General features: G+C 40.0%; 1 protein-coding gene and 1 long non-coding RNA gene across 3 annotated transcripts; both read left to right on the top strand.

The window, feature by feature from the left end:
- Positions 1-3,287: 3,287 nt before the first annotated feature.
- LOC118496369 lies at positions 3,288-20,755 on the top strand. Its single transcript, XR_004898934.1, has 3 exons — positions 3,288-4,036; positions 8,701-8,703; positions 20,743-20,755. It is a non-coding gene; the product is annotated as an uncharacterized LOC118496369 (long non-coding RNA).
- Positions 11,436-18,166, top strand: LOC116059183. 2 transcript variants are annotated; one of them, XR_004898929.1, is made up of 3 exons: positions 11,436-11,569; positions 17,064-17,309; positions 17,486-18,166. XR_004898929.1 is itself a non-coding variant. In XM_031312140.2 (3 exons), the coding sequence occupies exons 1-3, from the start codon at positions 11,904-11,906 to the stop codon at positions 17,504-17,506; spliced, it is 645 nt and encodes a 214-aa protein (XP_031168000.1). In that variant the 5' UTR covers positions 11,860-11,903; the 3' UTR covers positions 17,507-18,166. The 2 variants fall into 2 exon arrangements, 1 of the variants encoding a protein (XP_031168000.1); XM_031312140.2 differs by lacking the exon at positions 11,436-11,569 and adding an exon at positions 11,860-12,281.
- Positions 20,756-27,011: the final 6,256 nt, after the last annotated feature.

Below are 27,011 nucleotides of genomic sequence, written 5' to 3'. Positions count from 1 at the left end.
GAGCAACAGGCTTTATTACTTATAAAGTATTATAAAGTACTATTTTTAAGTAATATTAGTCTTTTTCTTTTCGTATCGTAAACGTCAGATGTTGGATTGTCTTTGTCTTTTTGTAGTATTGTTTATTTTTTTTTGTGTTGTTATTGTTGACTTCTGTCATTGTCATTTCTGTAGTATTTTTATTCTCTTCTCTATACATGTTTAGAGAATATGTTGTGACAAGGACGCGTAATGAATGACCACATGAATTTCATGCACTGTTGATGTGACCTGAGTTACCACCGGAGTTTGTTGAGTCACAAACGTGCGATTAATGACAAGTTAACTATGAACAATAATGTGATTAATAGGGATTAAATATTTTAATTGATTGACAGCCCTAGTTATTTGTAATATTTAAAGAAATGTTTCCATTGTGATTTATATTTTCTGAATTAGAACATCGTTCAGCTCAGCGAGTGTTACGGTTAAATTGTTTGTACTTTCATCACATTGGTTTGCTTCAGCTTTTATTTTTACAGCTATAGTAGTGGCATAAGTTAGCACGCTAACATTCAGAGTTTCATCTGTGTTTCATTCCTTAATAAACTAAAAACATTCCTATCAGTCTCAGCTCTTTTTTGTGTTCAGTGCTGACTAATGTAAAGATTTAATGACTCAGAGGATTAATAGGCTCACAGACAGCAGTCAATATTAAAACAGAATCAACACAGCAATGGATAAAAAACATAAACACATAAATCCTGAGGGCCATATATAATGAGTACTCAGGTTATTTCCAACTTCTTATTGTCTTTGTCACCAAAACCATTAGAGGAAGTGAAAAGAAACAGGAAACCACAGGCCGGCACATCCACGGCTGGTAGTAGATCAAATTACATTTGTTTTGAAAAGCCATAAGTTAATATTATTAATAAAACATATTTCTGTTCAAACCATCTGTAAAGAGGTAAATTCTCCACCCTGATGGTGTAAAGGATTCTGGGAGAACAAAATTACCTAATCTTCCTGCGTAGCACTGTGAATGTAATAGCAATGCATTATATAATAACTAGACAAAAATAAACCAATCACAATCATCTAGGGCGGCGCTGAGCTCCAGACGCAGTGACGGTGGCTCTGCTAACAGTCTCAGGAAGGAACTGGTTCTGGGGGAACATTTGCACCCCACAGAAGAAAACTCCTCATCCAATATTAAATTAAGTTAACTGTTGACACAATACAGTAAGGTGAGATATTTAAATTAGCTGACACATGTTAAACCTCATTATCTCTTACCAGTGTATCTCTGTACTTCGTCCACAGCAATCCCACCAATCAGTCCCAAAACCTCCCAGTTAGAGAGGAAATGACCTCAACATATTCTTTATAAAACCTCCCAGTTAGAGAGGAAATGACCTCAACATATTCTTTAGAAATCTTAACAATCATTCCCTGAAAGAACCAAGCAGGTCTGCCTTGTTGCACCGTCCACATTTTCTCCAGAACTTGATATTTTCAGCGTGTAGCTCGCTGTTTGTTGCTGTTTCCCGAAGAGAACGGAGTTTGAGAAGGGCAACACAGAGAGAGAGGAAGGGGAAGGACATCCTAGATGTTTAGTTATTACTTTGAGTTACAAGTTAGTTATAGTTTTATTTACATAACTGCAACATGTAGTGTTTAGAGGGGTATTGTACAAAACCAGGATAAGGGATTAAGCCGGGATATTCCAGTTATCCTGGATGAATTAAGCCTTGACTTGGTTTGCTCAAAAGCAGAGGCACCTACGTTACCATGGAGATTTCTTCTGTGCAGCTAGCCTGGTCTGGAGCCTTTTCTGTTCACTCAGCAGTGGTTTCACCTTATTACTATTAACCTGCATTAAAGTACAACAGTTGTTTGCATTGTTGCTGTTATATTGCTGTATGAAGACTGCTGTTCATTTTGTTGTGAGACGTTTGGTGAATATATTATAGCAGTTGCAAATGTGTTTTAAATGAAGTCAGTGATGGAAGGACAATATATGAAGTGCTGTACACGTGTTAGTGGTTCTAACAATGGCAGACTGGTCAGAGACCAATTCACCTTTAATTATTTTAGATGATTTATTTCTTTTTGTATTCTTTAACAAAGAATCATGTATGTTCCTCTTCCATGTGCATTTTATTTGCCATTCTTAGCACACAGTGTGTGTCCTCTCCAGTGAACTGGGACTATAATATCAGAGGATTGTACACTTATAAAACATATCCTAATTGTACAATCCTCCCTAATTATAGTCTTAGTTCACTGGACCAGTAACTGATGAATACACTGTTACATTCATTGTTTACAGTGTGCATTACATTTATCACTTAATTATCTTATTCTATCACCAAGCCAGGATGCACAGATCAGACTAGGTCAAGCCTTGCTTTATCAGTTATCCTGAATTTATAAATTCTACTTTTGTGCAATACCCCCCCCTCCCCCCGGACCAGGGAGGACAACACGAGGCTTAAGAAATGGTTCTTTTTTCTGATTTATATTTTCTGTTAGAATATTTTTCATCTCAGCGGGTGTTATGATTACATGTGTGAGACCAAAACGCCTCCACGTGGATTATAGCATCACCTAGTGGTCCAAGTGTAATTTTTGGATGTGAGGAGTATGAGGCATTGTTGATAAATTTGAAGTAATTTACCTCAGTGTAAGAGGTGAATCCAAACATGGTTACAATAGGCCACGCCCACTATGACGACTCACTGGAACATTGTAGGAGTGGCCCTATATGATAGCCTCCTTATTTTGTCAAAATCTGATGAGCCTTTGATGATATATAAACTTTTCATTCTTGTAGCGCCCCCTATGTGTTGGCAAGCTTCAAGAGTGTCATGCGGAACAAGACCCTACATTTCTGCATCGATAGCATTTAATTTAGCAGCATGCACAAATTTGTGTTTTCGTAGCTAGCTACACAAATTTGTTCATATGTTATTAAGGAAGCAAAATTCTTCGATAACTTTTTGTCAGATCTGTCTGGAGATCCTATGTGCCAAGTTTGGTTCAGATCGGACGGGAGCTGCACTGCCTCCAACCGTGAGACCCTGCAGCGCGTAGTGAAGGCTGCTGGGTGGATTTTTGGTGTCCCACTCCCCTCACTCCTGGACATTTAACATACCCGCCTCACCCGCAAGGCAACCAGCATTGTGAGTGACCTCATCCCCCCCACACAGCCTCTTCAGCCTCCGGCCATCTGGGAGACGGTACCGGAGCATCCGAGCCTGTTCCACCAGACTGGCAAACAGCTCCATTTACTTAACTTAGTCAACTTTAATTGAGTGAAGTAATTAAGTAATTGTGCTTATTAACACATTATTACTGTGTGTATTATATTTTTAACTTACCTATAATGGGAGCAGCATTGCACTCAGTGGGAGCAGTGATGCTGCGCTTTGGACTGAAGGATGCCTGGCAAGTCAGGAGTAAGATTGGAGGTTGAGATGTGAAGGACATCACAGAGAAGGCTGTCGGTCATTTTGGTTCTCAATCTGCTTTTGTTCAGAGTTAACACAGAAAATGTTTGCTCACATATCTATGTTAAGCCGAACAGACTCATCATTCTTTTTGCATCGTGTCTTATCAGAGGGAACTTGTCTTTTTCCAAGCTCTGGTAGAAGTCGGGTAGAGAGAGCAGCCGATGTTGATTCTCCAGAGAACTATCACACTGCATTTCAATAAGTTCTAATTGCAGTTTCTCTTCCACTTCTGCTGCGTCCACCAGGAAGGGAGTCCAGAACACTTTGATGTCTTTCTCAATGGCGCTGACTGAATTCTGTGATGAGAGATGTGATCACAGACACGTATTTCCCATTTTCAGCAGAAAGCTTGGCCTTTGGAAAAGCAGATTTGATTTCGGACAGCGTGGGGAAGTGCGCAACATTGAAGTTGCGTAGTTGCGTCTCAAAGAGACGGAGCTTCACACAGAACGCTTTCATGTGAGCGTAAAGTTGTGGCACGAGCTGATCTTTGCCTTGTAGGCTCTTGTTCAGTGTGTTAAGATGATTAGTAAGATCAGGTCTGCTAATCATAGAGGTCACTCAGCTCATGAAGAGACCGGTCCTTCTCTTTCAGAAACTGGTCGATTTCTGATCTCAGGGGGAAAAAAACGCTGCAGCACGGAGCCACGGCTTAGCCAGCGCACATCAGAATGGTAGAGTACGTCCCCGTATTCAGCATCAACATCAGATAGAAAAGCTTGGAATTGTCTGTGGTAGAGCCCTCATGCTCAAATTATGTTGACAGTTTTCATAACACTGTTCATCACATTGCCAAGCTGGACTGTCTTGGCATAGAGGGCTTCTTGGTGGATGATACACTGCATTTTACCAGCCGTGCCTCCACTCTCTTGCACCTTGGTGCACACCATAGAGGCCATTCCTTTGCGCATTTGACACAGCTTCAATGTCCTTACCCGTTGTTGTGCCCTTTAGACTCCTAAGATCAAGCAGCTCCTCCGTAATGCAAAAGTTATCGTCAACTCCAACTGTGTTTCTGGACAGGCTCACATTGAATTCCTGAACTTCTCCGGGAACATTATTCCTGCGACTTTAGTGAGGCACTGTTTTATGAAGTTACCATCTGAGAAAGGTTTCCCATATTGGGCAATGAGTTGAGCTACCTCATAACTGGCTATTGTAGCATTTTCTTGTAGTCTTTTAGTTTTATTAGCATGGAAAAAATATTGTTGTTGAGTAACAACAGTATTAACTTTCTGTTCTCTCTCAGCACCAGTGTAGGACGTGTAGTTTGGATGCTTGGTTTCATAGTGTTGTCGTACATTGTAGTCTTTCATCACTGCAACTGTTTCATTGCAAATCAAACAGACACACTTCCCCTTGACTTTTCTGAAGAAATATTCATTCTCCCACCATGTCTGAAATCTCCTGCACTCACTTGCTATTTTTCTTTTCTTCGGTTCTGCCATTTTTGGGTCACTTGTTGCAAAGTTTTTCTTTGACTGCTCTTGTTTTGTGGAGAGGCTGTCTTGTTCAAGACATTAGCTCCACCTAGTGTTAAAACTAAGAAGTACAATACAGTCAAGCACGAATTTCATGTGTGGGCCATATGCCATTATATTTTTTAAATTTGGTACGGGCCAATTAAAAATGCTGCCAACTGCGGCCCGCGGGCTGTAGTTTGGGAAACCCTGGTTTAAGGTGACGCCTCCCACCACCATCAGGGTTTTTCCCTCTATTTACTGTAAGAGCTTTGTTCAAGCGTGCCAGTCTGTGCGAGTGCAATCAGGTTGTGTTGCACGGTCCAGGTACACAGAAAAATAAACAAACCAGGGTCACGGAAGACAAAACGAAAGTGAAACGCAAGGGCAGACATCGTCCTGGATGACAACGTGACAGGATAACCAGAGTGCACAACGTAGGACACATCTAGGACATTCGTAGGAAACGATTTCCCTTGAACAACATCTAATCAGATTCCAAGAGTGAGGGTTATCACCTAGTTGAGAGGTTTTCCATTAGGCAGTAGTTTGATCACAGGAACTTTATATGTTAGGATTTTGACCTCCTAGATAACCTTGGGTATATCTGTGAGCATGGGCGTAAATCTGATCTAACAGAAGGGGGGGGCAATAAACATAACATTTCTGAAGAGCAATTTTTGAAGGGGACACAAATAACACAGCCACAATTATACTGGTAGAAGATATGTGTACACAGAGGAAAGCCTTAATACTATCATTAGTGTAGCATGGAGACTGTACCATTATCCTTCTTTTCAGTGTTTCTCTTGATTGAATAAAAAAACTGACTAAATTGACCAAAATATTCTTCTTTAAAACCATGTATTTATTTTTAAGTTGTTTACAATCAAGCCACAACAATACCTTAAAACATAATGACTTATTTTGAAAAAGTGTCCCCATATAAAAGAAATACAATGCTTTGTACACTTGTTAAATTAGCTGATCATAATGTAAATTAGTGAGCCACTGGTAAAGCTCATCTGCTCACCCTGACAGCCACACACCTCCAAAAATATGAACTAAGCTCAACACACTTACCTGAGACTCTCCACCTGGCTGTCCCTGGTCTCCCTGAGACTCTACACCTGACTGTCCCTGGTCTCCCTGAGACTCTCCACCTGACTGTCCCTGGTCTCCCTGAGACTCTCCACCTGACTGTCCCTTTCAGTTTTCAACAGTTCTCAACAGTTTTCAAAGTTAGAGGCCCCTCCTTTAACTTTCATGAAATTGGGTAGGCATACTGTATGTATCATGAGTGGACTTACTCAGGAGGAGTTTGTGGTACAATGTCTGCAAATGGTCAAAATTAACCAAAAGATGAATTTTCAATTTCAAAATGCTGACTTCCTGTTGGGTTTAGGAGGTAGCTCCAAGAGGCTTTACTGTAAATCCAGTCATGATACATATGCCTACCCAAATTCATGCCTTTAAATCTAGCGTGCAATGTCCAACTGTCACAGAAATACGCAGTGCGAGGGCCCGTTCGTCACTGCTAACAGCTTTATGTGTTATTTTTGTTTGTTTTTACTAAAACACATGAGATAAACCCATTTATTAGGGATCTCTTATAAACCATGGATGTTGTGTAATAATTAACTTGTCAGCGCTCTCTGGTGGACAAACTCTGTCATAGCTTCATGATAACCTCAAACATAAACAGAATATTAATCCCTTTTCTCTGAGCTGAATGCAGTTAAATCATTATAAAACAAATTCATGATTTAGTATTAACCCTTACATTTTATAATAATCATATATGTATATATTGTGTTTTAACTAAACTTCATTAAACTTTAAAGACCAACTGGTTCTGTGTTTTTCTGAGCAGCGGTGGTAGAAAGTATCTCTGGACATTTATTCACTTTAAGAGTTCTGGAACTTTAATCTCGTACTCTGCCACGTTCTGCATCATAACTATCATTATTATTTTATATATTACAGTTCTGTTAAAATGTTAAAACGAAAAAAAAAAACTACCTTGTTTGCTCATTTTCCATCCCCTAATCTGGATCATTGATGGTTCATTCCACAGAACCTTCCTCTCTCTCTCTCTCTCTCTCTCTCTCTCTCTCTCTCTCTCTCTCGCTCTCTCTCTCTCTCTCTCTCTCTCTCTGTGTTTCTGTTCTCAAACTCCCTTCCCTTCAGGAAACAACAAACTGTGAGCTAGCGAGCTTCACGCTAAAATTGTCTAGAAGAAGATGTGGATGCTGCAACAAGTCAGACCTGCTGGTTCTGTCAGTGAATGATTGTAAAGATTTCTAAAGAATATGTTGAGGTCATTTCCTCTCTAACTGGGAGGTTTTATAAAGAATATGTTGAGGTCATTTCCTCTCTAACTGGGAGGTTTTGGGACTGATTGGTGGGATTTCTGTGGATGAAGTACACACAGAGATACACTGGTAAGAGCCAATGAGGTGTAACCATGTATCAGCTCATTTAAATATCTCACATTACTGTATTGTGTCAACAGTTAACTTCATTTAATATTGGATGAGGAGTTCTATTGCGGGGGACAAATGTTCCTCCAGAACCAGTTCCTTCCTGAGACTATTTAGCAGAGCCACCGTCGCTGCGTCTGGAGCTCAGCGCCGCCCAGGACCATTGGGATTGGTTTGCAAACAACCCAGAGAGTTTAGTGTCCTATCCCAGAATGCATCTGTGGTGCAGCCAGATGTTCCTCCACAGCGCTGTGGAGATAGAGCTGGACATGAGAGATTAATTCCTATATAACCCACGCAATTGTGTAACAGGACTTGCAGAAGGAAGTCAGGCGACGTAATATAAACAGGGTGATGCACTTATTTCAACCCACATTTTTTGTAAGATATCATTCTAACCTTTGTAAGAGGAGATGTTGAATTAAGATATTAAGATTTGTGCTGCTTTTGGATGTTAATTGGAAAGAAATGCCAAAACTAAGCAACATGGAATAACATTTCACAGATTTATTTTTACAATTTGTGTATGAGGATTTCTCTGTACCATATCATAATGATTTCATAGATTAGACGCTGGCAGGCTGGTAGGGTCAGTGAGAAACTAAAAGCTGTTCACACAGTGTGACCTGCAGAGCTGGAGGAGCTGACACCTGCAGAATAGAAAGTATTCAGCTCACAACGCTGGCATGAAACGACCACAACAACATGTGGTTTCTCTTTCTCAGGCCGACTCTTTCCTTCTTGAGCTGCGTCTCTCATCAGTAACCTGTTTCCATCCTGTCACTGCAGCGCTGCTCACCTTCATGTCTCTACTTCACAGTTTTAAAATTCACTGAAACTAAACAAAGAAAACATTGAAGCTCTTCTGAAAAATCACCAACACCTGTGGGAGGAAGCGCTGGTGGCAGTGAAGTTCAGGGGCCTCGATGGACCGACCCGGCCAGCAGAGGCTCGCTCTGCACTGCTCAGCACCACTTTATTCAAATGGTTTTATTATTCTGACAAACAGATTTGTTATTTGTTTCCTGTAACCGTTTTGAAGTGTCGCACATCTTCTCGTATGTTTGTGGTTTAGCCCTCTACTGCAAATCAAATTTCCCCTCAAGAGAAATCAGTCTCTCACCTCTGAACGTTTGTGGTAAACAGGAAATGACTGGTTTGATGTTGGTTTTTTAGAGGTGCCAAGCAGCTCTCAGCAGAATTAAACTTTGCAGCAAAGATGAAGAACATCTTTCCAGATTTCGCTCTCAAACAACTCAGCTAGTTTGTCGCAATCATTGTAATTTTTTTCTACAATGTTGTGCTTGACAGGGATTACGAGTGCAATTGTAAAGAAAGATGTCATGACTGCAGTATCTACATGGCTTTGCCATCTGGTATTATATTTGTTTTACAACTCTGGATGGACAAGACATTTATATATATATATATATATATATATATATATATATATATATATATATATATATATATATATATGCGATATATCTACATGTAAATGTTCCTGTAACTGTTGTTGTTATGTAGTTTATCACATGATAAAGGCAGCTTCCGTTGGTCTACTGTGGGTTACCTCTGTGTTAATCGATGGAGAATGATATATTTGCTGTGAGATAAATCAGTCTGAACAACAGAAACTGTTATCTTAGATTAGATTCAACTTTATTGTCATTGTGCAGAGTACAAGTACAAAGACAACAAAATGCAGTTTGTGTCCAACCAGAAGTGTAAAAAGAGCAGAAAGGTACAATGTGATATTCAAGAATAGACAAGTGGTGCTTAGACAGGACAAGAGATATAGAGCAGTGTAGACAGTAGTATACAGTTGGTTAACAGATGATGGTTTAGAGTAACATAAATTAAATATGAATATGTGCACTCTATTAGCAGTTACATTATAAGAGCAGAATAAATATGGCTATGTAATATGAACAATGTATGAACAACATGTACAGATATGTGCAATGTAGCAGCAGTGACATTATAATAGTAGTAAGAATAATATAGATATGTGTAGTGTATTATTATAAGAAAAACATTATGATAGGCTACATACAACTATATATACAAAATATAGTAAGTGTTGCTTCACCATGTATATTCATCATAACAGTTAATATCAACAACACAATGATGTTCAACAATATCAGATTCTATTTCTGTGCAAATAAGTGTTCACAGATATCCAAAACTTAAAATTAAATAAAGAATTAGATACATTGTATTGCACTAACTAATGACACCCTAAAATTTGGATTAGGATGGCACCTAAATCAGAGCAGATGTCACCGTGGCCCTGCTCCACGCCCTGCTGTGCCCTGTTACACCCTGCTACGCTCTGCTACGCTCTGCTACGTCCTGCTGTGCCCTGTTACACCCTCCTATGCTCTGCTACATCCTGCTACACCCTCCTATGCTCTGCTACGTCCTGCCACATCCTGCTACACCCTCCTATGCTCTGCTACGTCCTGCTACACCCTCCTATGCTCTGCCACATCCTGCTACACCCTCTTATGCTCTGCTACGTCCTGCTACATCCTGCTACACCCTCCTATGCTCTGCTACGTCCTGCTACACCCTCCTATGCTCTGCCACATCCTGCTACACCCTCCTATGCTCTGCTACGTCCTGCTACGTCCTGCAGTGCCCTGCGACGCCATGAAGTACTACAACTACTATTTCTAGTCATAGTTCCATTATCTTTATTGTGACTATTATTGCCACTGTTCATCACACCCCCAACCGGCACCGTCAGACACCACCTACCAAGAGTCTGGGTCTGTCCCAGGTTTCTTCCTAAAAGGGAGTTTTTCCTCACCACTGTCACACTAAATACTTGCTCTTGGGGGAATTACTGGAATTGTTGGGTCTTTATAAATTATAGAGTGTGGTCTAGACCTACTCTATCTGTAAAGTGTCTCGAGATAACTACTGTTATGAATTGATACTATAAATAAAATTGAATTGAATTAGATTATATAGTTGTTGTAAATACAGGAGTGAGTCAAAAGTGTTTGTTACATCTTCCAGTTAAATTTGACATTGTTGCCATTAGCTACAGAGTTGACCATAGTACATACCAGGAAGGTATCAAGCAGGATTATGAGTTATTTTTATTTTTGTATTAATCACTTGAATTAATCATTCATTTTGACAGCACTAATGTATACTGTTTATAGACAACCATACAAGGGTAATTGTTACTAAGCCAACCAATTTTCTTTTATTTTACATCTGTTGCCCTCACAGATTCCTAAGCTTGGATGTACATTTACATTCCAATAACGGCTACTGATAACATGCCTCTGAAGTTTGACTCTTTGCACCATTACAGTACAACTAGTCATTATATCTTCTTCTCCATGAAACATGTTAATGCTCATTAGTACAAATATGGTTCTTTAATGTATTTGCATTGTACTAAAATGCATTCGTTTTCAATGTGCATAAATGCAGCTGAAACAGGTGCATCCCAAAATTTTCAACATTAACATTTTAATATAACATTATAGTCATTATGGCCTTTAGAAAAATGTTTTTTTGTGGCGGTGGGATAGTGCACTATAGGCCTCTGTGGCACAGCCTAAGCTTTTGTCCTTAGTGGCATTTTTTTCCCTTACATTACTTTTACTTGTGTACTTTAAGTAGTTTTGAAACCAGTACTTACACTTTTACTTGAGTAAAACGCTTGAGTTGATACTTGAACGTGTACAGAAGTCTTTTTAAACCCTAGTATGTATACTTCTACCTGATTAATGAATGTGAATACTTTTGACACCACTGGACTTAAGTCTGTGACTTCATAAGTCTCTCAGCCTCTGTGAAGAAGCTGCACTGTAGCCTCGTTGTTCTGGCTTTGAGGCAGCGCAGCCGTCTGCCAGAGGGGAGGGGGGTGAACACTTCATGATCCTTCATGACACCTGAAACCCTGCTTCTGCACCTACTGATGTAAATATCTTCCAAAGAAGGGAGGCATTAGCTAAAGAGTGGTTTTAAGTCCTCGGTGCAGCCCCTTCCTGTCAGCCGCAGAGCAGTTTCCATACCAGGCAGTGATGGAGGATGTCAGTGTGCTCTCCACCACACACCAGTAAAAGGTCAGGACAGCAGGGCTGAGGCCATGTTGTAAATTGTGAGTTTTGCATACTGTTTGAAAAATGAATAAAGCGCTTAATTTGCACTGAACCTTGACTTCACTGTTTATCAGCACTTTATCCAGTCACATGGTTTGATTTGTTCTAACATTTCTTTGGTTGTTTAATTGGTTGTTTCCTGTAACCGTTGTGAAACAACCCACAAACTCTCGTATATTGTTTGTGGTTTTGCCCACTACCGCAAATCAAACTTCCCCTCGAGAGACAAGACAGTCTCTGAATGTTTATATGAAACAGGAAATGATTCGGTCTCATGTCAGTATATCCAGAGGTACCAAGCAGCTCACAGCAGATTAATACTTTGCAGCAAAGATGAAGAACATTTTCACAGATTTCGTGCTCAAACAAGTCGTCTTATTTGTCACAATCATTGTGATTTTAATTCTCAATGTCGGTGTAATGTTGTTCCGTTACGAGTGCAATTGTGAAACAAGAAGTCGTGACTGCAGTGTGCACATGGCTATTCCATTTTTTATTATCTTCGTTTTACAACTTTGGACGGACAAGACTTTGAGATACACATTTGCCAGGATAGAAAGTTGTTGTCATGTTGTGTATCACATGATCAAAGCAGCTTTAGTTGGTCTGCTGTGGGTTGCCTTTGTGTTAATCGAAGGACAATGGTACGCTTGCTGTGTGAGTAATACACTCTGCAATTACTACCGTACAGACGAACGGAGAAATTCAAGGGTGAGTTTTTCTTGTTTTCTTGACGTCAGTCTGTTTTTCTGTATTTTACTGTGGTCTTCTTCTATCAGTGTATTTTCTGCACACAGTATCTGAACGAAGGCTGAGAACAGCTGTGGTTGTAATGATTTCTGCAGGGTTCAACTATAAGTTTTGCCTGATGGCCGGGGGCAAGTAAAAGGCCACGTCCGGAAAGTAAATATTACACCCCACTTGCCCGTTCGGGAAAGTACTTTTACCCTCATGTTGTCCTCTAAAAATGGAAAATGTACCCTTTTTAGACCCTTTTATTGCAATTCCATCCATTACTGTACAAAGTGGTACCATTTTCATATCCTTTTTGGAAATGTATGTGCATATCTATTCTAGTCCACCCAGTGCTGAAAATAATAATAAAACAACAAAAGCAATCTACAATTTAAATCCATCGTTACTCATAATTTGTATGTGTGTATGTTCATGTGCATGTTTACTCCTCTTAGGTGTGTTTAACTATGCATGTTGAGTTACTGTATGTTTTTCTACCCAACCTGGCCCTGCTTCTGTTCATCTAACATTATCTTATCGATCTAAATTCCTCGTACTCTCCCGGTTTAGTTGTTGGCTTTATATTGTATCCATTTAGCCCAGCGTCTTTCATACTCAAATTCTTCATTTCTGATTCTGTATGTTATTCTCTCCATTTCTGAAATTTCATGCATTGTTTCTTTCCATCTCTGGACCGTTGGTATTAATGGTTTCAGCCAGTTTCTTGTTATCTGCTTCATGGCTGCAATTCTGAAAATTCTATATAAATACTGGTCAATATCTTGTTTTAGCTCAGCTGGGGATTTTCCTAGGATTATGTGTGTTGTATTAATAGTTTCTTTCAGATTTAAAGTTCTTTTTATTGCCGTTATAACCAGAAAACATGCTTCTTTCAAGGTTTGTGTTAATTAATTTTGGAATTCATGACCGATAAACCTAATTTATAAAAGAATATACACATTATTTTGGTTAAGAAAAGCTGAAATAATGAATTATTTTGACTTATAGTTAAATCAGAGGAACATGTTTTGCGAGAATCACAGACTGGTTTATGTCAAATGTTTATATCTGACCTGTGATGATTTCCTGCATGTCTCCCCCCTCTCTCTCCCCTTTCTCACCTAGCTGTCCTGTCAAAAATGAAAGGCAGAAAAGCCCAAAAAAATTATCTTAAAAAAAATAAAAAGAGACATTATGGAAAATGACTCTAAGATAACAGTTTAAAAAGAAGAGGTTATCTTCCATCCATCCATCTTCTTCCGCTTATCCGGTAGCGGGTCGCGGGGGTAGCAGCTCCAGCAGGGGACCCCAAACTTCCCTTTCCCGAGCCACATTAACCAGCTCCGACTGGGGGATCCCGAGGCGTTCCCAGGCCAGGTTGGAGATATAATCCCTCCACCTTGTCCTGGGTCTTCCCCGAGGCCTCCTCCCAGCTGGACGTGCCTGGAACACCTCCCTAGGGAGGCGCCCAGGGGGCATCCTTACCAGATGCCCGAACCACCTCAACTGGCTCCTTTCGAAGTGAAGGAGCAGCGGCTCTACTCCGAGCTCCTCACGGATGACTGAGCTTCTCACCCTATCTCTAAGGGAGACGCCAGCCCCCCTCCTGAGGAAACCCATTTCGGCCTCTTGTACCCTGGATCTCGTTCTTTCGGTCATGACCCAGCCTTCATGACCATAGGTGAGGGTAGGAACGAAAACTGACCGGTAGATTGAGAGCTTTGCCTTCTGGCTCAGCTCTCTTTTCGTCACAACGGTGCGATAAATTGAGTGTAATACCGCCCCCGCTGCACCGATTCTCCGACCAATCTCCCGCTCCATTGTCCCCTCACTCGCGAACAAGACTCCAAGGTACTTGAACTCCTTCACTTGGGGTAAAGACCCATTCCCTACCTGGAGAAGGCACTCCATCGGTTTCCTGCTGAGAACCATGGCCTCAGATTTAGAGGTGCTGAAGAGGTTATCTTGTTGCTTGGAAACAGATAATTATCAGCATTCACACCATTAAAAAAACTATTTGTATTTGAAAATTCAATATTAAAAAAGTCTTTATTTCTTTGTGGCAATTTCCCCCAATTACACTTTTATTTCTTTGTTCATGACCAAACGTGAGAAATAAAAATCCTCAAATCTTCTAGCGGGTTCAATTCTTTGCAGGGATGCAAAATGTGGGCACAACATCAGCAAATCAAGCTGTGGTCATGGCCGGGGGATGGGCCACTGCTACCGGATGTGGGGCTCTCCGTGTCCCGCTGGAGCTCCGACTGCAGGTCGAGGTCGGCAGCGAAGCTTTCTGGCAATAGCAATGTTGCTACGCTGGTCGATCCCCACTGATGACGATCCGTCTGGGGCTGCAGGCCCTGGAGCTCACCGTCAGTGTTTTTAGTTTGACTGTTAAAAAGTCTTTAGATAATTAAAAGGTATTTATTTAGATAGTTAGCTAACCCTAGCTTGCTATCCACCAAGCTTCATGCTACATAAATAAGCCGGACAGAGTCGTCCCTCATCTGGTGATAGAAACCCTGCTTCCCTGTTCTGTTGGCTCAGAGCTCCACAGCCGTAGTCCACAGCTACTAATTAGTTTAGCACCAAATGTATCACAACAAGTGTTGCAAAAGTCAAGACGCTCAGATTGGCCACTTTGTGATGCGGGAGAGAACACATGTGAAGTTGCGGTGACAGATTCCAGAGGTTGTCATCACTGAGTTGTGGTTGTGATGGAAAATGAACCCGAGTTAAAAGAAGTATACGAGTAAATGTTGCATTACAAGTTTGCAGCTGTCATTGTGTTCATGTAAATATCAATCTAATGTTTCTGAATATTTTTTCAGAATACAGGTGTGTGAACATTTTTTACGAGTGCAAATCCCAATTTAAAAAACACACATACACACACACACAGACACAGACACACACACACACACACACACACACACACACACACACACACACACACACATGCATGTGCATATTTTTTACAAGTGCAAATTTCAGACTTTTTGTTCTGCAAGTTCTCACATTTTGCACCATATTTTCCTTCATAATTTTTCTCTGAATTAAAGAATGTTTCTGTCTCTTCTTGTTCAATGCAAGAACTCAACTAATAGAAACAGAAAATGCTGAGTCATGCTGTTAACCACCAACTCATGTTTTAAATAGTTAAAGAAAAGATTCAAACTCTTTTTGTTAGTTCATCATTTTCACAACTTTATTAAATTTATAAGAACAAAACAATTTGTATTCAAATTCACTCTTAAAAAGCTCTTTTAATTCTTACTAAAATATATTAAGTTTATTATTTAGACCAAATGTGACAAATAAAAATCCTCAAATCTTGATATTGAAGAAGCTGGAAGCTGTAAATATTTAGTATTTTAGTTTAGAAGATGTTACAGACACATAACAAGTCTCATGACTAACTTTAGGTAAATGTTTAAAGTTTGCATCTCTAATAAGGTGACAGAACAACAATCATACATATAATTACTTTATAATATTACTCTCACATGAAGAAAGATAGTTAGTCTGATGAAAATAGATTTTAAACATTCAACACTAAAGATAATTTATATTTTAAACAAATGAAATAATGTTAATATTAAACATCTCCACCACAACCTGAAAAACATCAACATTAAATATCAGAAATCAGTAAAACATGTCGGTTATATTTCCCCACAGATGATAAATCAGATAAATACTAAAGTCTTGTTTTATTCTAACAACAGTCTAAAGCCCAAATATATTAAGTTTATGATCAAATATAACAAAGAAAAGCATCAAATCTTCATGTTTGAGAAGCTGAAAGCTGAAATATATTTAGTATTTGTGTTATAACTAAAAGTATTAATTGATTAAAACAGTTGGAATAATCCAGAGGTCATCAACCGTTACTATCAACAGAGACATCTTTGGCCCCCGTCCCCCAAAATAGAAATCTGTCTGGAGCCACAAAACATATTAGATCTTTATAATGAAGGTACCAGTCTGTTGAAGTCTAAATTATTCTATCAACATCACTCATACGTCTAAATAATCAACCCGTTCTCATTCTGAACTCATAAGGACGTTTGGACAGTGGCTGTCAGTGGCTGTCAGCGTCTGATGCGACGAAAAAGGCGTCTTTCAGCGTGTTTGTGTAACGCCCCGGGGAGAGCAGCAGTTAGAGAGGATTTAGAGAGTAGTATGTAAGGAGGTTGGTTGGGGGGGGGGGGATGGGTCAAACACAGGACTTTCACCAGGAGAGAGGGGTTCACGTCCCGCTGGTCACACTTGCTATAGTCGCTTTTTTCTTACAACAATAATAAATGAAAACTAAACTATTCATTACATATAAGTTATTGTCACTAAAGAGAATAATGGATGAATCAGCTGATTGTTGCAGCTCTATTCTGCTCCGTCACATCTTTGAGGAAAGAAACAGACTTTTCTCTGATGAAAACAGACGCAGCAACTCAACATTACAGCTCATCCCTCTTCCTCCTCCTCTTGTTTGTCTTCTTGTCTTCCTTGTGGAAGACTTTTCCATCGGCCTGCTTCCTCCAGCTCAGTTTGATGTATAAGTGTTTGTTTCTGTTGGCATATTTCTTCCTCTTTCTTAGTTCTGCTTTATTATTGTGTAGGGGGTGGGGGTGACATTGTTTCTGATTTATAATGTGGAGGACTTTGTGCTGTATGACCTTTGTAGTAAAAGTTCTATACTAATAAAGTTTGATCCGCTGATTGATTAAAATAGCATCTTTGTTGTCCCTTGTTCAGGTCATCGGCCTGTCTCTACTCCTTGTCATCATTGTTGTGGCTGCGTTAATGTCATCAGGATGGAAGAAATGCTGTGAGGATTCAGGTTCCAACACAAACAATTTGTATCAGAAAGTGAGGTTGGACGAGGAGGAAAACATGCTGAAATGGATCGCAAAAGAAAAGTTGAAGGCACAACTGGAACAACGGTGGGAAGAGGAAGCAGCAGCCGGACAACAGATCGCTCTGCGTCCAACAGGAAACCAGGTAAAGAAACGCTGTCATTTTAATCTGGATTTTAGCGGCTTCATCAGTCCAATATCTTAACGAATAATGGATGGATTGTCATGACATTTTATACAGACATTCATGTTCTCCAGAGGATGAATCCTACTGAGATTGAGAAAGTACTGAGCTTTTAAAATTGTGTTTTCTTCAAACAGATGGTTGACTCTTTGCCATGAATCCAGATTCATCAGACGATCACGGTCACCATGGTGATGATGATGATGGTCACATTTTTCATGCAACTCAACAAAGTGTTAGGAAATGTTATATTGAGCTTTAATCTGATTAATTGTAATGCTTATCCTTTTTGTTATTGCTCTTATTTGTAATGTTTAACCCTCATGTTGACCTCGGGTCAAATTTGAACCCATTTTACAAACAAAATAATTTTGCTTTTAGCAATAGTTTTGCATCAGTAACTTTTGACCTGAGGATATCCTGGCTAATATTTGACATTTACCATTCTTTATAATCCAAAACAACTCTCCTTTATGTAGACATCAGGTCTATGTACATGACGTCTATTGACCATGAATGAAGTTGGCTAAAGGTGTAACAGATTTTAGTTATGAATTAAACTTTTCTGAGATTTATAAACAAGCAAACCGGAGCAGGGAGGAAAACATGAGGGTAAAAGAAATGTTTCTGTTGTTTGATTTATATTTTCTGTTAGAATATCTTTCAGCTCAGTAGATGTGATGATTACATTTACACTTTCATCTTATTAGTTTGCTTCAGCTTTAATTTTTACAGATTAAACTGATCTTGAAGTTAGCGTGCTGACATTCAGAGTTTGATCTGAATTTCATTCTTTTAATAAACTGATAAGATTCCCATCAGCCTCAGCTGTTCTGTGTGTTCAGGTTTCTCTTTCTCAGGCCGACTCTTTCCTTCTTGAGCTGCGTCTCTCATCAGTAACCTGTTTACATCCTGTCACTGCAGCGCTGCTCACCTCCATGTCTCTACTTCACAGTTTTAAAATTCACTGAAACAAAACAAAAAAAACATTGAAGCTCTTCTGAAATATGTAAAGTGATCTATGCATTCATTTTCACTATAAAATGACAGCCTATTTTGGTATAAATATCAGCCTATTAATAAATACTGTTAAGGTGTCTCACACTGGCCCAGTTGCCTTAAACTGTGCCCAAGCACGATTCTCCTTTGTCCTAAGTGGAATAAAAGCGCTTAATTTGCAAAGTCAAGGGATTTTGAACTGGAATACATGATAACTTATGTCTACACATGTCTAGACACATGTCTAAGCACATTAGAAGCTGGGTCCAGACTGGTTAAATGATAGCCAGACAGATTATTTTAAGAGGATGGAAGAATGAAGGGGTGCCACCTTCAATCCAGGAGTGTGTTTGTGAGTTTGCCAGATAGGATGTCTATACTAGAAATCAAGGAAAGTAGCTGAACTTTGTGGAGGCTCCTAAGAAGCTTTGTGTTGGGATGAGACGAGTATGGTGGGCTTATGGTGTCATGTATACATATGTTTATTTTGTTTGTGGGTTATTGTCTATTTTGTCTTCACTTGAAGGTTATAATTACTTTGTCATCTGATCTTGATTATTGTGTGTGGTGATGACGAGTGTGTGTATGTATGTGTGTGTGTGTGGGGGGTGTGTTCATTCAGATTCATGTCCCAGCAGCAGTTAAAAGATTACTGCATCAATGCAGAGGACAGACTTAAGTCTGTGACTTCATAAGTCTCACAGCCTCTGTGTAGAAGCTGCACTGTAGCCTCGTTGTTCTGGCTTTGAGGCAGCGCAGCTGTCTGCCAGAGGGGAGGGGGGTGGGGGGGGTGAACAGTTCCTTCATGACACCTGAAGCCCTGCTTCTGCACCTACTGATGTAAATGTCCTCCAAAGAAGGGAGGCTGCTGTTTAATATTTTCCAAGTGGTTTTAAGTCCTCGGTGCAGCCCCTTCCTGTCAGCCGCAGAGCAGTTTCCATACCAGGCAGTGATGGAGGATGTCAGTGTGCTCTCAACCACACACACCGGTAAAAGGAGGTCAGTAAATTGTGAGTTTTGTATACTGTTTAAAAAATGAATAAAAATGGTTAATCTTTTTTTTAATTTGCACTGAACCTTGACTTCACTGCTTATCAGCACTTTATCCAGTCACATGGTTTGATTTGTTCTAACATTTCTTTGGTTGTTTAATTGGTTGTTTCCTGTAACCGTTGTGAAACAACCCACAAACTCTCGTATATTGTTTGTGGTTTTGCCCACTACCGCAAATCAAACTTCCCCTCGAGAGACAAGACAGTCTCTGAATGTTTATATGAAACAGGAAATGATTCGGTCTCATGTCAGTATATCCAGAGGTACCAAGCAGCTCACAGCAGATTAATACTTTGCAGCAAAGATGAAGAACATTTTCACAGATTTCGTGCTCAAACAAGTTGTCTTATTTGTCACAATCATTGTGATTTTAATTCTCAATGTCGGTGTAATGTTGTTCCGTTACGAGTGCAATTGTGAAACAAGAAGTCGTGACTGCAGTGTGCACATGGCTATTCCATTTTTTATCATCTTCGTTTTACAACTTTGGACGGACAAGACTTTGAGATACACATTTGCCAGGATAGAAAGTTGTTGTCATGTTGTGTATCACATGATCAAGGCAGCTTTAGTTGGTCTGCTGTGGGTTGCCTTTGTGTTAATCGAAGGACAATGGTACGCTTGCTGTGTGAGTAATACACTCTGCAATTACTACCGTACAGACGAACGGAGAAATTCAAGGGTGAGTTTTTCTTGTTTTCTTTACGTCAGTCTGTTTTTCTGTATTTTACTGTGGTCTTCTTCTATCAGTGTATTTTCTGCACACAGTATCTGAACGGAGGCTGAGAACAGCTGTGGTTGTAATGATTTCTGCAGGGTTCAACTATAAGTTTTGCCTGATGGCCGGGGGCAAGTAAAAGGCCACGTCCGGAAAGTAAATATTACACCCCACTTGCCCGTTCGGGAAAGTACTTTTACCCTCATGTTGTCCTCTAAAAATGGAAAATGTACCCTTTTTAGACCCTTTTATTACAATTCCATCCATTACTGTACAAAGTGGTACCATTTTCATATCCTTTTTGGAAATGTATGTGCATATCTATTCTAGTCCACCCAGTGCTGAAAATAATAATAAAACAACAAAAGCAACCCTCATGGCAAATGGAAATACAGTATATCTATGTATAAGCATATACACATGCATCTGCACCCCTATACACCTCTAATCATACATCTATACATATATACATATACACATACAATATGTGCATACACTCCCAAACTTTTACCTAAGAAACATAGGAGTTGATATGTGTATAAAAAGTTAACACACACAATAACTTAAAACACAATAACATAGTTCATTCATTCATTTCTCAGTTATTCTACCAAAGACACTAAGAAAAAGCAAGGACGTGCATGAATGAATAACTAAATCTTTTTACATAACAATAATTGGTATACATCTACAATTTAAATCCATCGTTACTCATAATTTGTATGTGTGTATGTTCATGTGCATGTTTACTCCTCTTAGGTGTGTTTAACTATGCATGTTGAGTTACTGTATGTTTTTCTACCCAACCTGGCCCTGCTTCTGTTCATCTAACATTATCTTATCGATCTAAATTCCTCGTACTCTCCCGGTTTAGTTGTTGGCTTTATATTGTATCCATTTAGCCCAGCGTCTTTCATACTCAAATTCTTCATTTCTGATTCTGTATGTTATTCTCTCCATTTCTGAAATTTCATGCATTGTTTCTTTCCATCTCTGGACCGTTGGTATTAATGGTTTCAGCCAGTTTCTTGTTATCTGCTTCATGGCTGCAATTCTGAAAATTCTATATAAATACTGGTCAATATCTTGTTTTAGCTCAGCTGGGGATTTTCCTAGGATTATGTGTGTTGTATTAATAGTTTCTTTCAGATTTAAAGTTCTTTTTATTGCCGTTATAACCAGAAAACATGCTTCTTTCAAGGTTTGTGTTAATTAATTTTGGAATTCATGACCGATAAACCTAATTTATAAAAGAATATACACATTATTTTGGTTAAGAAAAGCTGAAATAATGAATTATTTTGACTTATAGTTAAATCAGAGGAACATGTTTTGCGAGAATCACAGACTGGTTTATGTCAAATGTTTATATCTGACCTGTGATGATTTCCTGCATGTCTCCCCCCTCTCTCTCCCCTTTCTCACCTAGCTGTCCTGTCAAAAATGAAAGGCAGAAAAGCCCAAAAAAATTATCTTAAAAAAAATAAAAAGAGACATTATGGAAAATGACTCTAAGATAACAGTTTAAAAAGAAGAGGTTATCTTCCATCCATCCATCTTCTTCCGCTTATCCGGTAGCGGGTCGCGGGGGTAGCAGCTCCAGCAGGGGACCCCAAACTTCCCTTTCCCGAGCCACATTAACCAGCTCCGACTGGGGGATCCCGAGGCGTTCCCAGGCCAGGTTGGAGATATAATCCCTCCACCTAGTCCTGGGTCTTCCCCGAGGCCTCCTCCCAGCTGGACGTGCCTGGAACACCTCCCTAGGGAGGCGCCCAGGGGGCATCCTTACCAGATGCCCGAACCACCTCAACTGGCTCCTTTCGAAGTGAAGGAGCAGCGGCTCTACTCCGAGCTCCTCACGGATGACTGAGCTTCTCACCCTATCTCTAAGGGAGACGCCAGCCACCCTCCTGAGGAAACCCATTTCGGCCGCTTGTACCCTGGATCTCGTTCTTTCGGTCATGACCCAGCCTTCATGACCATAGGTGAGGGTAGGAACGAAAACTGACCGGTAGATTGAGAGCTTTGCCTTCTGGCTCAGCTCTCTTTTCGTCACAACGGTGCGATAAATTGAGTGTAATACCGCCCCCGCTGCACCGATTCTCCGACCAATCTCCCGCTCCATTGTCCCCTCACTCGCGAACAAGACTCCAAGGTACTTGAACTCCTTCACTTGGGGTAAAGACCCATTCCCTACCTGGAGAAGGCACTCCATCGGTTTCCTGCTGAGAACCATGGCCTCAGATTTAGAGGTGCTGAAGAGGTTATCTTGTTGCTTGGAAACAGATAATTATCAGCATTCACACCATTAAAAAAACTATTTGTATTTGAAAATTCAATATTAAAAAAGTCTTTATTTCTTTGTGGCAATTTCCCCCAATTACACTTTTATTTCTTTGTTCATGACCAAACGTGAGAAATAAAAATCCTCAAATCTTCTAGCGGGTTCAATTCTTTGCAGGGATGCAAAATGTGGGCACAACATCAGCAAATCAAGCTGTGGTCATGGCCGGGGGATGGGCCACTGCTACCGTGTGTGGGGCTCTCCGTGTCCCGCTGGAGCTCCGACTGCAGGTCGAGGTCGGCAGCAAAGCTTTCTGGCAATAGCAATGTTGCTACGCTGGTCGATCCCCACTGATGACGATCCGTCTGCGGCTGCAGGCCCTGGAGCTCACCGTCAGTGTTTTTAGTTTGACTGTTAAAAAGTCTTTAGATAATTAAAAGGTATTTATTTAGATAGTTAGCTAACCCTAGCTTGCTATCCACCAAGCTTCATGCTACATAAATAAGCCGGACAGAGTCGTCCCTCATCTGGTGATAGAAACCCTGCTTCCCTGTTCTGTTGGCTCAGAGCTCCACAGCCGTAGTCCACAGCTACTAATTAGTTTAGCACCAAATGTATCACAACAAGTGTTGCAAAAGTCAAGACGCTCAGATTGGCCACTTGGTGATGCGGGAGAGAACACATGTGAAGTTGCAGTGACAGATTCCAGAGGTTGTCATCACTGAGTTGTGGTTGTGATGGAAAATGAACCAGAGTTAAAAGAAGTATACGAGTAAATGTTGCATTACAAGTTTGCAGCTGTCATTGTGTTCATGTAAATATCAATCTAATGTTTCTGAATATTTTTTCAGAATACAGGTGTGTGAACATTTTCACACACACACACACACACACACACACACACACACACACACACACACACACACACACACACACACACACAGAGAGACACACACACACACACAGACACAAACACACACACATGCATGTGCATATTTTGTGCAAAGTTCAGATATAATAATAAACATAATTTTTCTCTGAATTAAAGAATGTTTCTGTCTCTTCTTGTTCAATGCAAGAACTCAACTAATAGAAACAGAAAATGCTGAGTCATGCTGCTAACCACCAACTCATGTTTTAAATAGTTAAAGAAAAGATTCAAACTCTTTTTGTTAGTTCATCATTTTCACAACTTTATTAATCAATCAATCAATCAAAATGTATTTATAAAGCACTTTACAGCAACCAGCAGGTATCCAAAGTGCTTAACATCAGAAATCAAGAATAAAAACACATATAATATAATATAGAAAAAAAAACATAAAAACAGTAAAATCAGAAAAGGTTACAAAGAAACAGAAGAATGATATTGTCACACTACTGCTACGTATTAAAAGCCAGACTAAACAGATGCCTTTGAAGTTTGGACCTAAAAAGAGCTCCATCTGTAATCGTCTGAATATCAGGGGTAACTAGTTCCAGAGTCTCGGGGCAGATCACCCTTTATACCTCGACCTCGGAACTTCTAAAACCAGCTGATTTGAAGAACGCAATGACCGGTTGTGCTCACGCAAAATTTCAGACGGATACTCCAGACCATTTAAGGCCTTGAAAAATAACAATAAAATCTTAAAATCGATTCTAAAAAGTACAGGGAGCACACTTAAAAATGCTGGGTTAAAAATAACCCATTTGATAACTCAACGCTGAGTCAGAAACGGACCCGCCCAACGTTGGGTTACATCAACCCAACACTTGTTTAATGTTGGGTTGACCCAACAGCTGGGTCAACTCATAACCCAACTGTTGGGTCAACCCAACATTTGGGTTATGAGTTGACCCAACAGCTGGGTTAAAATGAACTACAATGCTGAGTCAAATCTACTAAAAAGTGGATTGGAAAAACAAATTCTGGATTACTGCATGACTCACTCAGTTAAAAGGTCATTGTGCGTGTACAATCTTTACCTTTTCAAATATAAAAAGTATACATGCAGTGAAATGCTTTTTTATAACCAATTACCTTTCATAACCAATAACCATTACCAATGTTATGTAAAAGCTAAAATGACATTTCACATTTTCAACTCATGAAAACAGTCATATGATTTCAACACAATTCATTTATTAAAAACATTATACATGTATACAAAAATAAACATTCACCCAACACTTAGTGAAAACAAGTTTGTGTGGGTACATGAGAAAAAACAATACTTTTGTGTGTGTGCGAGTGTAAACTGCTACCGCATCATCTGTAAACGATGGGATGATTCTTATTTAAGAAAACATGTGTATGTAATTTTTTTATTTTTAAACGTTTAAAAAAAAATGTTTAAACAAACACTTTTTTTGAACAAACGTTTATGATTTTTTTGTATGTATGAACAGGGAGGCCCTGGAGGTAACCAGTCTCCCCTGGCTTTCTGACCATGATTGGAAACTAAGCAATCAGGAAAGGTTAACACGTTGAACATTTTAAATTAAACAGATTATTAATGTGAGCTTGTTGCTCCGTGTGAGCTGATGACCTCATCTGTCGAAATTTCTGAATGCTTCCAGTTGCTTAATAAAAGCTTTCACACAAACAAATGTACACGTGTCATTAGGATGAGAAAAAAAAAATTAGATTTTAACTGTGTCGGGCTCAGACACAAATATCTTAATGCCTGTCGGACGCGGGCCGGGCTCGCACAGAAAAATTCGGCCCGATCCAGACTCTAGTGTGTGTGCATAACGTTAAGAGCAGTTTGCAGTTCACTGTGCCGCAAACTGTGCTCGCATCATCTGTACAGATGATCTAACATGTCCAGGGATACCATATATCGTCTGCAAAAACTCCCACACTTGTGCACAAGGTCTAGGATACTGTACATCAAAAACATAAAAAGCAACAACAGGCTTGCGATAACTGATGCCTGTCCCCAAGAAGAAGCACACGTGGGACCTCTGTGCTTGTCCTTTTCGTAAGGTATTCAGCGATGTTTGTTCCAACCTGTAGAGAGAAAAAAAACTTTATAAGACACCTTTACTTCAGATATTAACCCTCGTGACAGGCATAAGCTTGAGTGATAAATTGAAGGCCAAAATTATATAGAATCTACGGGGATTTAAATGATGTATTAAGTAATGGGTTAACAACTGGAAAACTATGTCTTTCTGTGTTTGCTCTAACAACATTTCGTTTTAATAATGATAACAATAAACTGAAACAGATCATCGTTGCGCAGTGGTTTGGTCTGACACATTTGTGTGATAGGTCTGAGAGAGGGAGGTAGTAGAGGATGGATACCCCAACTGAGCCCGACTGGACCCAATGGGCCAGGCCGGGTTCGGGCAGATATTTAGAAATGATGTTTGGGTTCAGTCACATCACAACCAATTTTAAGCGGGAAATAAAAGGAAAATGTATCGAGGTCTGCAAATCTTGAGACAATCTGTTACAATACTTGTTGGCGCTTGTTTTATTTGTTACATTTGTATTAACTCACAGGCTGCTCACCTATGAAAGCTTTTGTAGGTTCGGCGTAGCTGGGGCGGACCGTCTTCCTCCGGATTTTGTAGGTGCCGGGGGGGATCACCACAGGTAGCAGAAGCAAAGCCATGTGTCCTCGCCTGTCTGCAATATTGCAAGCATAAAAGTCAAATGTAAAATACTACAACTTTGCCAGAAGGCAAAGCTCTCGATCTACCGGTCAGTTTTCGTTCCTACCTTCATTTATGGTCATGAAGGCTGGGTCATGACCGAAAGAACGAGATCCAGGGTACAAGCGGCCGAAATGGGTTTCCTCAGGAGGGTGGCTGGCGTCTCCCTTAGAGATAGGGTGAGAAGCTCAGTCATCCGTCAACCCAGGACTAGGTGGAGGGACGTCCAGCTGGGAGGAGGCCTCAGGGAAGACCCAGGACTAGGTGGAGGGATTATATCTCCAACCTGGCCTGGGAACGCCTCGGGATCCCCCAGTCGGAGCTGGCTCGGGAAAGGGAAGTTTGGGGTCCCATACTGGAGTTGCTGCACCCGAGACCTGACCCCGGATTAGCGGACGAAGATGGATGGATGGATGGATAACTTAATTCACATAAAAAGGTCTGGATGGAAACTCGGCTACTGTCTGCTGAAGGTTAAACTCAAACACTTTAGACTTCTACTACATTTCAAATATACTGTAAATATTCTACTTTTTCCTGCTCTACATTTAGTTATTAGTTCCTATGGAGGGTTTCAAACCTCCTGTCAGAAAGACTTTGAGATGAAAGAGAGAAAAGTGAACTCACGTAGCTGTTGTTGGAGTAGAACATGTTGTCTAAATTTGCCGTGTTGTTCAGGATCTTCATAACCTCCATGTTGTCTACAGTGGCCAGGTCTGCGTCTTTCTCTCTGCAGTATCTTTGGGCTTCAGTAAAGTTCTTCCTGTCATAAACAAAATAGTACTGACGTCCAGCAGCTGATGAGACAGCACTCAGCCCTGTAAGGACACACACACATTTAATATCAACAACATTTTAAATACATTTCGTATCACTGTTATATGGATAATACACAATGTTATGTTCAAGTTACACCAACAGTGCCTGGTCTCTGTTTCTTTACATGACTTAGGTTTTATGATAG

The sequence above is a fragment of the Sander lucioperca genome, chromosome 12 (assembly GCF_008315115.2).
Source record: "Sander lucioperca isolate FBNREF2018 chromosome 12, SLUC_FBN_1.2, whole genome shotgun sequence".
Lineage (NCBI taxonomy): Eukaryota > Metazoa > Chordata > Actinopteri > Perciformes > Percidae > Sander > Sander lucioperca.
Note: the sequence above shows the minus strand (reverse complement) of the source record. Positions and strands in the feature narration are given on the sequence as shown.

Coding starts and splice junctions, on each gene's coding strand:
- LOC116059183 (XM_031312140.2), top strand. CDS start 11,904: ATGAAGAACATTTTCACAGATTTCGTGCTCAAACAAGTCGTCTTATTT. Junction 12,282..17,063: donor ACGAACGGAGAAATTCAAGG/GTGAGTTTTTCT, acceptor TCCCTTGTTCAG/GTCATCGGCCTGTCTCTACT. Junction 17,310..17,485: donor TGCGTCCAACAGGAAACCAG/GTAAAGAAACGC, acceptor TTCTTCAAACAG/ATGGTTGACTCTTTGCCATG.